The sequence below is a fragment of the Hyposmocoma kahamanoa genome, unplaced genomic scaffold (genome assembly GCF_003589595.1).
Source record: "Hyposmocoma kahamanoa isolate Upper Pololo Valley unplaced genomic scaffold, ASM358959v1 92, whole genome shotgun sequence".
Classification (NCBI taxonomy): domain Eukaryota; kingdom Metazoa; phylum Arthropoda; class Insecta; order Lepidoptera; family Cosmopterigidae; genus Hyposmocoma; species Hyposmocoma kahamanoa.
In genome coordinates this window covers 5,706,778-5,722,436 of record NW_020654748.1, presented here as the reverse complement: position 1 = coordinate 5,722,436, position 15,659 = coordinate 5,706,778, and the positions used below count along the sequence as shown (strand labels likewise).

The following is a 15,659-nucleotide window of genomic DNA, read 5'->3' as shown; positions in this document are numbered from 1 at the left end:
GGCTGGCATGCAGAGGTCACAGGTTCGATTCCCCGGCCGGGAGAAATATTTGTATGGCCTACATTTATTTCTCTCGTGTCCTGTCCTGAGAATAAGTACTCGTAGTCTTGCGCATAGATCTTTGTTCCACGGATGACATAGATTTTTGTGATACGGAAACACACACACAAACGCGATTACACACTCGCACACGAATTTCATGAACTGTTTGAATTAATGTTTTTTTATCATAGTTTTTTTTTCTTTATCATTATTATTTTTTTCTCATAATGTTCATGAATATTTTTTTGATAGGTGTATGTAAATAATTATATTCTTCATCAACCCTCGTTGACATGTTTCCCACTCAATACCATAGGGATTAGTAGCGAGAGGTTGATAAACAGCGCTGCGCGGTCTCATCACCGTGTCAGCATAAGCTGAACCTCTACCTTTTGTCTCAATATTTTTTGTATTTATTTTAACTAGATGTTAAGAAAATACTGTACGAAACAATAAAATATATTATTATTATAATTAATTTTCATACTGGGATCTGTTTTCTTTTACCGTTAATGTTAGAGATGACTTTACTTATTTAAACTATAGTCTGTTCTAATCCATTTTGAACAAAAAGTAAACAAACCTGTTTGGTTAAAATTCTAAAGCAATCACTTAATAAATCGAATAAGTAACACTTTCAGGTATATTTCGAAGATTTCGACTTGATATATCATCACTTTTTCCAACAATATTCATTTGAATAGCATCTTAAAATCGTATTTGATAAATAGTAGTCCAAAAAGTGAGGTTATTAATCATCTATACCTCTATGACTTGCCTATGGTTGCATAGTGCTGTTCGATAAAAAAAAAACACACGGTTCAATCAATTAAAGTTTAGTAATCGATTATTAAATCGAACATTTCAATCGCAATCGAACGAATATCTAAGATTTGAAGAAGGATTTAAATTGAAATTTTAAATATGTTGATATAGGTTATGTAAGGAAAACCGCTAGTATGACTCAATTGAACAAATTGATTCATTCAATTAATTAATCGATTTGTGGTTGGCGTTACAATTGGTCATCACCAAACCGTCTATTTTGACAAATCGGATTTCGAACGTGTTCGATCTATAGTAGCGATCCTCCAATTTTGACCGATTGTACTGTGTAATCGTATAAAAACGGAAGTTATTTTTAAGTGATAGCGACTGTGATCTTGAACAATTTGTTCAGTTATCGAACTGGGATAGTAGCGACAGCGACCAAGAGCATCTTGTGTCCTCAAGAACGTTTAGGCGTATAAACTTCATGGCAAGTTTAACTGACGCTGAATTTACATTCAAATTTGGGCTGAACAAAACATCAGTTGAATTTGTTTTAAATGAAATAATGCAATTTATCAAAACGGTATTTTTATAATTAAGATTATTTTATCACGTCACGAATACGAACAAACTTCAACAAAACATAAATTGACACTAACATTTCGCCGCCGCCCCGCGCGCCTTCCCTTTATTTTTTTTCCATCCTATATGGCCGTCCCGCTCGTTTGACAATAAACGTTCCGTTCTGTTCCTCCAAACACGTCATTCTTGACGTACTTACGGTTTAAATATTTTATACTTGAAAGTTTGCAATTAATTTATATTTTTGCCAAAAGCACATGTAATATCACATAAATTTATCTTAGAAACATAACCACCATTTTATTCACTAATTCATGTAATGAACTTTTACTCCGATTGCGTGGAATAAACGTCAGAGAGGGAGTAAATTTACGACCGATCCTTTTTTTTAAGGGCGCTAGATCCAAGATAGACATATTGAAATACAGATCCGGCAGCGATCGATGGATCGAATAAAATCTGGATAGAAAACAATCTTAGATTCAGGATCAAATATAGAAATCGGCCGTATATCGCTTGCATGCAACAGCTCTGTTCGACCTTCACTAGATTGTCGTGCTACACATTCGGAGGGCTATCGTGCGCTACGTTTACAGTACAGGTATTTAATGTTTCGATGTGAAACATTATCTTTAACACGAAAAAGTGAGTTAATAAACTCGTCAGAGCAAGTAATCGAAAGACAAACCTCCTTGTCTCCTTGCTTGCATTTATAAATTTTATAATTTTTAAATATCGAGTTCTTAGGTTTTCGCGATTGTTACACATAGGAAATGAAACTATTTTTCTGGATTGAAATAGCGTATATTTGTTTTTTCAAACAAAATTCCAATTAAATTTTTAAATACTTTGTAATTCGAACGTCGAATTCGAATGATCAGCTTAGGTAAAAGGGGTGTTGACAACGCAAATCATTTTTATATGCCATTTTTGCTTAGTCGGTTTGTTAATGAAAATTTAAGGCAATACGATAAAAAACGCCTTGAAATGGAAAAATAGCAAAATCAACTATGAAAATAATTGCTCCTTAAGTAAAATTTAGGCACTATTTATAAAAATGAATCTTCATGCGTGAACAGCCATCCTTAGAGGTGGATGATTTTCTTCAAAATTAAATGAGACCACTATGGAAGTACCCCCTTTCCAACAAAAAAGAATCATGAAAATCGATTCACAAATACCCGAGTTATCGCGTAGCATACATACAAAAAAGAAAAATAATATACAGTCGAATAAGAACCTCCTCCTTTTTTCAAGTCGGTTAAAAAATGAGTGAAAGAGATATGGGGGAATAATTTTTCAGTATTCAAGGTTACACACTTACTGTACTCGTATATACGGCTGTTGCTCCCACTGTAATAAAAACATAAAGCATGAGTTTCACGTACTCCGTGCAGTTTATGTACAAACACGTACCATAAATGTAATTTTATTGTTGTACGTGAACATACTATGCAATGCACTCGATAGGAAAAGTTTAGAACATCTAAGTGTTGGTCGTTACCACTTGTGAAGAGCCAAGGCGCTTCTTTTGGATGTGTAAACTTCTTTACAACTTTCAAATGACGTAAAAGTGACGCATAAATGAACGTGGAGTTGAGAGCTGTGGTTGCATGGGAATTAGCTAGGCTGGTTGCCAAACAGCAACCCGGGCTCGGAGGTCGGCCGGCTCGCATGATTCTCGCTTTTCATCAATCTAGGCTTTCGTGCTCGCTCATAACTCTAAAATTTTATGGAAATTTAAACGTCGCTTTTACAGTTGCTCAGTCAGGTGTGCCTTCCACGAATCCATTTTAAACTTGAAACGAATTCACTGCATCCTCCCTGTTTGTTTATAAAATGACTTGAGTTTATGAGAGGCTATAATTTTACTTCAATTGCTGTCTGGCTATGTGGCGTCTTTTAGTGACGCAGCGGTCCAATTGGCTTTCTACGGTTCGCGATGCTTAATATAAAAAAAACGTATAAAATAAAAATGAACGTCGTTAGTGTACCGCCTCTAGACAAGAGCTTGTTTGCTTTAATAAAAACCTATAATGTCTATACATATATTAATAGTTTATAAAATGTTCATTATCTTTGCACAGTGTACTAAAAAAACCGATCACTTAATGCGTGGAATTTCATCTATTTGCCAAATTTTATTGAAATCGTTTAGGTTGCCACCATTAGAAATGAAATATTTTTTTCAAATTAAAAGGGGGCCACTAATGAAGAACCCTCTTTCTAACAAAAAATAATCATCAAAATCGGTTCACAGTTATCGCGTAACATATATATAAAAAAATACAGTCTAGTTGAGAACGTCCTCCTTTTTTTGAATGCGGTTTATTAATGATTGAACATCTGTTCGCAGTTTGAAATGGGCTTTTCGATTTGAAAACGAACGGTTCAAACTAAAAAAAGTTGTAGGATAGATTAGCTAGGTTCGTTGGAGCAGTGGTGGCTGTGGGCGCGACGGGCCGACCATTTATTGAAAGTCGGGGGCTAGCGCGTGAAGCCATTAGTTCTTTCGGGCTGAAAAAGTGTCGTTTTCGCTGAAACATTGCGCTGGAGCGCGGGCACGCTATTCAATTGGCGAATGTATTTTATTCGAGGCCAATCGATCTCTAGACAACAAAACGCACGCCATGAATAGAGTGTCTCGCGAGGCGATAAATCAGCGGCGTCTTCGATACGTTTAATGAAAAGATCTTTCTGTTCTCGCCTTGTTTTATTACTATTGAACGAGCATTTGACTTGGCAAACATACATACGAATATACTAGAGGTGTATTGGATGTTGCGAGTTCTCTCGGCCATTCCGAAGTAAATAGGTATCTTTTGTCCGAATCGCTGTTGCACAAAGTTCCGTCTATTCGTGGACGTTCGATTTATAGTTCAGATGGTCCAGCTTGCGCAAGTTTTTATCGAAATAAACGATCGCTTTTACGTAATTGATTAGGAATAGCGATCTCGTTCTGAATTGTCGATCTCTTTGTCGAGATATCTGTGTGCTTAATCAAGAAGCTCATTTCTATAATAACTGCCTCCGTGGCCGAACGGTTACCATGCAGGACTACCACGCAGAGGTCCAAGGTTCGATTCCCGGGCCGGGAGAAATATTTGTATAGCTTACATTTATTTCTCTCGTGAGTTTGGGTGTAATTTGTGGTTGTCTATGTGTGTGTCCATGACACCCGCGACACAGGGTTTTCCTAGTGCGGGACTATGTTGAGTGTATGCGTTGTTATTATATTATTATTATAATAAAAACTCTCGAACGTTAGTCCGGGCTATGGTTTTAACAAAGTGTCCTTGAGGTAGACGAGAAATCTCTGCATCTAAAATGCCATTATTACCTACGTTATACAAGCCAAAGCAACCACTTCGATTCTGTTGTGCATAACTGGGTCTGTAAAGGTTCTAATAATAATAATACAAGCTATGGTAAATCGGTTTTTTGTGTAGTTAACGTCTCCGAACAAGATTTTTTTTAATGATACAAGTGAACGGACGAAAACGTGGTGCGCTTGGTGTTAAGCGACAAGCCTGTCCATAGCCAATCCCAAGTACCAGTAATTTCACTAGCACCCTTACCCTTCAAAACAGGAACGCAGTAACGCTCACATTACTGCTTGGCGGCAGAAATAGGTAAGGTGGTACTTCCCTGGATGAACTCTTTCACAAGGAGCTTCACTGCTACTAAACATTGGACAATACCTACTAAAAGAATAGCATTCAATAGTGCTTTCCTCTCCTTATATGTAATATTAAGTACTGTCTTCTCGGTCCTCACAAAACTCTACCCAGGAGGAAAGGGATGTAAATGATTGTACTTACTATACAACTGTTGTATAGTAGAATCATAAGCTTACCACCGTTTACCCATGTCAAGAAAATCTATTTGCCACAATTTGAGGTTTGTCGACATGAATTCTATCCCAGGCAGCAGCATCGCGGTGCCCACGCGTCACAAACTTTATTTTATTATGAGTCGACAATTCTTTGCTTTCTGGACACGTTCCGGCACAACTTTTGTCGTGTTTGGATATGTCCACGAGTGAATTCGACGACCGCCTTGACTGATGGAATTGTTGCCTTCCGAAAAGAAAGTATACGAAAAGTGTCCCTGGACGAACTCTTTCACAAGGAGCTCCATTGCTACTGACATAGACACATAATAATATGCACATTTCTACGACAATATCCAAAACTAGTTGAAATAATTGTCATACAAATACCTTAAATATTCATTTTCATAAACGCAACCACGAAATTGTAGCACATTGTCCTCATTTCGTATAACATTCTGCTGATTCAGTGAAACATCTTCTTATTGTTCCAGATACGGTCCATGGTCACTTAAGACGAGATGCGCAGTCAAGGGCTACACGTTTCTTAGATAAGTCGATTCGGCTACGACGGTTCGTGATAAAAAATTTCGTTTAAAAGCTTAAAAATGGAGAAGAATATACGACAGCTACGCCAGAGCCGTCACGAGGTCGTGACGTGACATGCCGCTAGTGCACCCGTACATCATGCCTTCGCAATTTGCCGCCATATTATTGTGGCTGGCTGGAAGTAAGTAGCTATTACTTTTAAGACTTACATTTAAAAAAAACTTTTAATTTTTTAATTTAAAAATATAATCAGAATTTTATGAATATCTTTTGTGCAAGGACCTAAAGCAAAGTTCCAGGGCGTGTAAAATTATATGCAACTACGCTATAATCACAAAGTGGTTTTTAGGCTATCGGTATCGAAATCTATTACCGGTGTATCGTAAATTTTACCATGCCTGCGCGACACGTCTAAAGCAGCTACCTTTTTCCGGCTTTTGTTTTAAATTGCCTATTCATTGGCACATACTTTTTACGACTAGCTTAATAACCCGTCATCAAGTTAGGGACTAGAAAGATTCTTGTACTACAAATAAGCAACATCATAATGGTAAAATACAGACTAACGTGATTTGATAATAAATAAATCTGAAAACACATTTGCGGTTACCGCCAGCGTACGATATATTATACATACGTGTGTGTGATAAGCTTATTTTATGAACATATTTCTTTACTTAGGTATATCAGTTTGTATAAGCATAAAACGAAACGCATAATTAAAAAAATAAACTTTTGCCTTTTCCTTATGGGAAAGAATTTAAAAACAACAACCATTGCAATACTGGTGAAGCAATTCTCGATCATTTGCTTCTAGATTGCCCTGAATTCATTGAGCAGAGATTGTTCGTATACGTGGTTCACTGAAGATTACTGCTATCTTTACTGTACAACGCGGAGACTTTTGAAGCTATGTACAACGATATTTATGTACTAGTGTATACACAGTATTGACACAATTCAAGAGATTAGAATGATTTAATATAATAAGATCATTGGAATGACATCATTTGCCGAAATACCTACTAAAGAAATAAATTCAAATCAGAAACTAAGTATTGAAAGAACATGGTTAAAAAAGTAATTTTTGAAGATTGGTATAATGAAATTATTCCGACGCCGTCAAACTAAGAACAAGCAAAAAAGCATAGGAAATGAAACTATTTTTCCGGATTTAAATCGCGTATATTTGTTTTTTCAAACAAACCGACGTTTCGGTTCCGAAGTCAACCGTGACCATGGGACCTGTAAAGGGCCCGAAACGTCGGTTTGTTTGAAAAAACAAATATACGCGATTTAAATCCGGAAAAATAGTTTCATTTCCTATGTGTAACAATCGCGAAAACCTAAGAACTCGATAAGCAAAAAAGCAACTAAAAACAAAAAAGAGGTACCGATTCTGTTCACATTCTATTATTTTTCCATGTTTTCACAAATAAAGCAGAACTTTTTTAATTCATGTATATTAAAAGAATTTCATAAAACAATTGTCCCAGGCTGCAGGGTATTATCTCGGATTCGAATCGGTATAGTGCACAAGCGACATCCGAAGTGGGTCCGAGTTTTCTAGATTTGTACAGTCTCGGATTCGGAAGGAATACGGATAGGATGCAGTGCGCAAAAGCGCCTTGACCTAATGGATTTATTTCGTAAAATAATCAATAATTGAATGTTCTCTTGAAAAAATATTGAAGTATTTTCTATAATATATATTAAATATTATAAGTATATACTATAAGTATTTTATATAATAAATTTATTTATTTATAAAGAAATTCTTGCGGACTAACCGATTAACCAACACGATAGCAAGATATTGGATTACAATATTAATATAAAATGATAATAATAATAATAAAAGTAACAAACACAAAATAATATTAACAACAATTTGAATTCTAAATAGCTCTACAATAACATAAATTCACAAAATTTACAATAGCGGCTGTGAGTTGCGACCAAGTATCCGCGAACACATCAGCAACCTGGTCAAGAGTGAGGAACTCGTTCAATAAGACAACCGCTCTAGTGGTCGGTGCGTTGAAACCCTGTAAAGTGCGCGTTTTGAGTAAATGAATGTTTATACTGAATTTAGCCCATTCCTATCAGCGATCGGAATTGAGGGAGTTAATTTAGCTAAACTAAAGAATAATGTGGACATTCCCTTTTACAAATCCTAAGACTCCTCAGAACTGAGTACACTTGAATATGCGTGTTATTTATTTAAATTTAAGTACATTGGCAGCTAAAATTATTATGTCCTATTAAGTATTTTCTAAAAACTATAGTCTCAAAAAATAATATTGTAGTTGTGTTTCTATAGGTACTTACGTATTTAAATACTTTAGCCATTTAAAAAATAAACATGAGACATTTTGGAATGCTTAGAAAATAAACAGTAATAAAAGTAACTTTATACGCATTGATGACGAAATTTGTATGTCCGTACTAAGAACACGTTCATACTTTAGGTAAATTAACTCTCTCAATTCCGGTCACTGATTATTATCCATCTGATTTCGATATAACTTTCGTGAGTTGCTGTGCACACGTTTGCGAAATTTCTGAAGTATTAGGACCATTTTAAAATCAGTACTTAAAATAAAATTTTGTCAGTAAATTATAATAAACTTGGCAGAGGCATTGCAACTGGTGACATAGTAAGACAAACATGATTTATATTTAATATTATTACTCATAATTATGCTAATGGTACAATGACCACATGTCAGTATGTGGTGAAAGTGGTAGGGTACTTGATAGGTTTTGAAAATTAAATGGTGTTCGGTTGCAAAAATAGACATGAATTGATGATTATAATCATCAATTTAATCAATTAAATCGTCAATTTCAAAAATTTTAAGAAAGTAATATATGAATTCCAATATTTATTTATTGAATATCATGACTTTTTTACTGCTATTATTATTTTTTGTGAATATACTCTACTAGTTTGTTATTATTATTGATATATGTAAACGTAAAATACGACCAGTCATATCGATGGAATTTTTCTTTAGAGTTTTTCGATTTTAGTTTTTTCGATTTTTGTAAGAAGAAAATTAGTTCGTTGCATACTCTATTTTGACCAGAGTAAGATTGTAATATTTTTTTTTTTTTTATATCGAAATCTTAATTGCGTAATACAAGCTACATAGTAATTATCGTTTCGAAAAAGGGACAGACCATTTACCTGCCGCTTATTTAACCGTTAATCTCTGGTATCAATTGAGACATTGAAAAACAGAATGCAGATCAATTTTCAAAATGTTCATGTGAGTTTTTTTGAAGCAGCAATAGTTATTTGTTATATAAGACTGCAAAGTTGTTGTGTGTCATCAATTTCATTATTTTTTACTCTTGCTTGTATTTATGATTTTGTGTGATTAAGTGATTATTGAAATTATTTTAGTTCTTCGACGAATTAAAATAATTTAATAAACACAATTAGTTATCATTGTCAATTTAATGTCAACAATAATAAGAATGAAATATACCAACGGATTTATATTACATAATGTACGATAAATCGTACGTAGTTGACTGTGTCATTATGTTTTTTTTTTTAAAGAAAAAGTTTGGTGCACCACAGACCATCGTCAAGTTTGAATTTCAAAAACCTTTTCCACGTTGATTTCTAATGAGAAAGAAAGCCTTTCCGGGCTAGTCCGGTGAATAATAAATTTTAGTCAAGCACTGCAAAGAAAAAAAAATATAAAAAAACATAGGTATCACACTCTTCGATAAAGTTCGAAACACGAAAATCCGACATCGGACGAAAGTTCAAGATGTTGCCGTAGGGGACCGTGTTTGTTTTGGTACGTCATCAGCATAGGGCCCAGAGGGACGCTTATCTCCTATGGTGGTGCCGGAGACGGCGGTCACTGGTGGGTTCGCGGTACTGTGCAGTTGCGTTCCCGCGTTGTGTACCAAACTTTATCTATGTCCTTTCAGAGATCAAAACAGAAAGTAAAACAACGAAACATTCTCCTCATTTTCAGAGCCTCGCATGACATGGCCTCAAAACGATCAATTCTGTGAAACAGTGACGCATATATTTCTCCCCTTTGCATTCGATGCGTGAGTTGCTGATCGTTGACTCTCATGAATGATGCAATATTAAATGGCGCCGAAAACGATACACTATATGTGTAGATTGGAATAGTCGGCAACAAAATTGTTTTAACGGTGAAAAATAACTAAAAATAACTTCACTTGTATTTGTATTTATTTATTGTCACATGTACATTGTCAGGTGTTACTAATGTGTTACATTATGATTAGAGTGTAGTACATGACCCTGAATAGGGCACTGCAAGTCAAGATATTGTACACTTGCAAAATGGTACGTTAAGAATTTCTAATATCGATCTTAATTCAATGAAGTTAAGGGGCACATGTAAAACTAAGATTAAAATAAATTTATAATTGCATGTTGTTATTTTTTTTTCAATTGAAACCCATGCCAAATGTGTGGATGTTATCGGTACAGTGAACGTGTAATACTAATGACCGCTCCATATGGATATTTTTGGGTTGTTTGACCGTCCAGATTATTTTGACGATAACTGTACCTCTATGTATTATAAGTCTTGTCTTATGATTGATGATAAATATTAATGTTCATAAGTACATATACGAAAAAAACACATTTTCAGTAAACAGTTGTTTTTACATTTGTCAGAATCTATAGAAGTAGTATGTACCATGTAGTAAATTTTAATTATGTAAAATTCAATTCGATATCATTTTCACTTTACACTAAAATGTGTATGTGGTAATTATTCTTAATTTTTTAATGCTGTGTGCAGTTGTCATTGGAATGCATATTATACATTGGTTATAAATAGTGTTGTTAATTAAGTATTGCTTGTAAAGTTACTCGTCTTGGCAACTGCTTTAATCTATTTGGAAGAATTTAGTCGTTTATTCTCTATAAAGTAAACTTTATATATAAATACCAAATTAAGCCTATGTGTAGTCACGTCACCGATGTACATTCTCCAGCAGAAGCAATTATAGAGTTGAGAAAGTTCTAGCAAAATAAAACAATTAAGAAAGGTGTGTGAGCTAAATAAAGATCGAATATTAAATTTACTTGCATTAAGTAGAATGATTTAACTTTGCTATCGTTCGTATATTCTCTACGTGATCCAATAATAAATCTGAAGGTTTCAGAAAATATTAAGCGAATTTAAAATATTTTTGAATCTTCTCTCCGACAAAGAGTTCTGACAACATTTTCCACAAAAAGCACCCCTTAATCAGATCTTTCGTGTCTTGTACAGGCACAATAAATGTACAGAAGTGATGAATTATTAAAATCACTTCGGATACAATTGACTTTTCGAATCCAATCCCTTAAGTAAAGCTGATTATCGGAATTCCCTGAAGCACAGATCTCGAAAAATTCTGTAAAGTGCCAATCTCTTGGCGGAGATCTTAAATTATTAGTTCGGAACACGCAACACCGTTCATTTATTATACATTGCTCCGGGCCACAACCACAAGCTTGACACACGGGTAACCCTACATCAACAGGGATCCATTGCGAAACTTTTACTGAATTATTTGCCTCCTTGACATTTATGGGCAACTAAGAGAAATGTATTTGGAAATTAAGTAACCAGATTAGGGCAGCGGTTTTGTTGATGAGACGGGAAGCCTCGACCATAAACCTATTTTTTGGAAGAAATTTATTACGGCAAGGGTTGGGTTCCGAATGAATTGAATGACAAAGTTCGTAACTCGGATTCTTACATTGGCCTGCCTCGTTAGTAATTACTAATCCTGTCATTCGAATGACAAATTAGTAATTTACTAATTTTCGTATTCGAGTGATCTGAATGATTATTCATAACTAATTAGTATTACTAATCCATAGTATCTATAAAGCATTTCTGCCTACTGACGCATGGTAAATAGCGTAAATTTGACGGGGACAGGGATATTTTGACATGGACATGGTGGATGGTTCCGGGTAGTTCTGACATAATAATCATTCGGCTAGTGCACTGACCGAATGGCACATTCGGTATCGGTAATCATCCGACTCGAATCGAATGATTGTGCTTGGATTTTAATTATGCGAATGATTTGTCCGTTCGCATGATTAATACTAGTAACATTCAAAGTCGCGCATCGCTAGGAAAAGCGCTAAACGACCAACGTAATTAATGCGCAGGCCACACCGCGCACGAAGCTAAGCTAACTTAACTTAGCTCACATAGCCGGGGCATCTTTTCATACTTCGGTTCACACCGCGAAATAAGTTAACCAAGTTAATTAAACTAACCTAACGATCCCGCTAAGTATGTAAAATATGTCGCCCTTCTGACGCCCTTCACCCCCGCACGTATCCATAGTCACTACTTACTATGTATTTTCTTAGCTTAGCTTTGCATGCAACTACGCGAGCTAAACTAAGTTAGCTAGCTTCGTTCGCGATGTGGCCTGCGCTTTAAAATGCACTAAATATAATTACAAGCTTTAGGCCCAATAAAGTGTGCCCTCAGTTTTGTATTTTTTACGTAGATACTCTATGGTCATGTAGAATATAATTATGACGCTAAATTAAAATGCGATATTTTCGTTAAAACTGCACTGAGAGTTTACGTGATTTATAGGAATAATATTGTCTGGGCCTGAATGATTTCACGTATTATGTACATTTTGGTGTACACGGGGCCTCACGATGATATAGTATTTCCGATATATTGTGTAATAGTGTTGGTTTCTGTATCTTTACAATGTCTTTCCAATATATGTTTATACATATAAGTGTACAATGTTTATATACATCATATAATGCCATTATACAATCCGTGAGCAACAGTAGAGCTCCTTGTGAAAGAGTTCGTCCAGGAAAGTACTGCCACGTTACCTATTTCTGCCGCCAAACAGTAATGTGACCTTCACTATGTGATGAAATTACAGGGACGTGGGACTTGTTCGTCCAGTCACTTAGTATATTATAAAAATAAGTAATTTTGTTTTGCAACGGTCTGTACAAAGTAACGCTATAATATTTTATAGACTCATCCACCAATAGCTTAAACACATAACTAACGAATGCACCGTAAACAGGCACACACAACAGAACGATACAATAGTTGTTTTGACTTTGAGTTCGAGTTTATGGAGGATTTTTATACCAAGTGAAGGGATGAACAAGTCGTGAGCCTGGTGGTAAGCGACACGCCTGTCCATAACAGCTGCAGTGCCACTTAGAACTTTAAATCACAAAGATCTGAGGGACACTGCCCTGCCCCCGTGACCCTGAGACATAAGTTCGCAAGTCCCATGTGCCAGTAATTTCACTAGCACCCTTACGCTTCAAAACTGGAACGCGTTAATGCTGACATTACTGCTTGGCGGCAGAAATTGGTAAGGTGGCAGTACTTCCTTGGACGAACTCTTTCACAAGGAGCTCTACTGCTACTAAATGCAAATTATACGAAGCGGCTTTTGGGCGCTAGTGAAGCTGCCCCGCTTCTATAACGTGTTAAGGATATTCGCAGAAGCAAAAGTGAATTGCTTTTACGCGACCTTGTGCAAACGACCCTGACGCGCCAAGTGCAGTCTAGCCCCATTCTGCATCTCCATCATGAAATGAATTGCATGTTTCCAGCAGTGTCTTTGGTGTATAATTTTGTACCTCACAAATATTAGTATTTAGTGGTTTTATTACTATTGGTGATAATATTACTAGAAATAAATAAACTATTTTATTATTGTATATAGCGGCACGGCGTCTCCGACAAAGTATCCTACCTGAGTGATGTGTCCGCAGATTCTCCCGGCCAATAAGAGTGCGCGAAACTATCTCGCGAATTTTAGTTCAGTAATCCTTGAAAGGCTTGCTCTGATTGATCAGATGCGCGATGCGTGCGCGCGCATCGGTGCGTCTTCAATCATAATAGTGTGCAAGATCAGCACACAAATTACCTGGTCTCAACGAGTGCCAGAGCGACGGAATTCGCTCCGGGGCAAAACCCAGAACACGCAGACCAAAACCATTTAGAAAAGTTCATGTCTCAAATTGACCCTATCGGGGATCGAACCCGCGACCTCCTGATCTAGAGCTCACTTTGCAAATTTGGGCCACCGAGTTTGTCCATAATAAAAATAGTATAATACTACCAGTTACAGAGCGTTAAATTCGCGGTATCAGTTTGTTATCTTATAATGCAACTTACACACTTTACTGCCCAGATGAGACAATCTACCTTTATTATTTGCACCTGTGCATTGCTAATTACTTACTATCGAGTTAAGCTGCCATAATGTACTTGATTATATTAAAGCATACGGAACACCGTCATTTTTTCATAAGAATGAAAGAGTCAGTTGCTCACTACATAGTATTTTACTGCGGCAAAGGGACTCGGTGATAGGCAGCAACTTGCTTATACTGATTATAAACCGTCACAGATTTTGTTTATACAAAGTTAAGTATGTAACCTAATTAAATTTTATTGAATTGATATTCAATTATTTGTTTTTTGTGAAATTACTCCACTAGTTTGTTATAATTATTAATACAAAGATCGACCATTCAGAAAAAAATCCTACCAGTCTACCCGTCGCAAACGTGAAAGGCGACTGAGCGTAGATACTGCGTAGAGTTCGCGGGTAGGAAGGAATTATTATTTTTAAATAATAACACTTAATTTATTACATTTTTATTAAATTGATATTTAATTATTTTTTGTGAAATTACTCCACTAGTTTGTTATAATTATTAATACAAAGATCGAACACTCAGAAAAAAACACTCAGAAAAAATTCCTTCGTTCCGGTCGGATTCGAACCGACGTCTTCTTGCATACCGTGCCAGACGCTATACCATCTAAGCCACGGAACGAACCAACGGACCTCACGAATTTTTCTATGTGCTTGCGTCGTGTCTTTGTATTTGGTTTTTCAACGACTTTGTAGTCGTAGCGCCGTCTATGAGAAATCTATGAAAGATTTATCACCCAGTTAGTACATTTAAAGCTACCAGTCCTGGCGAGAGATGTCGCTATTCACTGTATTAATTAAATTTTATTGAATTGATATTCAATTATTTTTTGTGAAATTACTCCACTAGTTTATTATAATTATGAATACAAAGATCGAACACTCAGAAAAAGTTTATGTAACCTAAATTAAAATTCAAAAAATAACAAAACAAGTCACCATGTGCAAGCTAAAAACTCGATGAGATCAATTTGGTAAGTAAAGGAAGTATTTTATCTGCATGTGTCTGTCCTGATTGCAGCATCAGATTGAAGTTGCCATATTCTTGTAATGTTATCGGATTTCCATAGAGCTATGTCCAAACTCATAGTATCACGATTTCGTTTAACCAAATAAACGGTTCTTTTATGGGGGTATACGTTTTTACAATAATATTCCGGAACATATATTAAGACTATCATTTCCTAGTCATATTACAAAATTGAAGACTACGTGTTAGATAAAGATGTATGGAAAGGCGACATGGCTCTACATTCCACATAAATTTCATTTAATGTATTTTAGCATTTCAGTTAAGTAAGAGAATCCACAGGATTACAAGGTGGGCATTGTGTGGAGTTGCTTCTTTTTCATATAAAAATATTTTTTTACATCGAAATTTGTAATAAATATGGAATTATACCAAATCCGTATTCGCCGGACAAAAGCCCACGATTGTGGGCAAAATAGGTTAAAAGCTTTGAGTAAAAATCAGTTAAAACTCGGTTGGGTTTTATGGGTTTTAACCCACTGCCCATTTCTGGTCACACGTGATCATACGTCAAAAGCACTTCCATCACATGAAAGTCATAAAAATAACACGAATAACATGAAACAAATATGTAGATGTGAAATTTTATAACCTATTTAAGGCATCAAA

General features: G+C 35.6%; 1 protein-coding gene across 2 annotated transcripts in view; it reads left to right on the top strand.

Moving 5' to 3' along the window:
• LOC113236783 overlaps positions 1–15,659 on the top strand; it is a 79,132-nt gene that overhangs the window by 33,345 nt on the left and 30,128 nt on the right. For both annotated transcript variants that reach the window (XR_003310976.1, XM_026472959.1), the window contains exon 2: positions 5,722–5,957. Coding sequence is in view for 1 of the 2 variants with exons in the window: in XM_026472959.1 (XP_026328744.1) it covers positions 5,891–5,957 (67 nt within the window). In the remaining variant the exon portion in view is untranslated. The remainder of the gene's footprint in view (positions 1–5,721; positions 5,958–15,659) is intronic.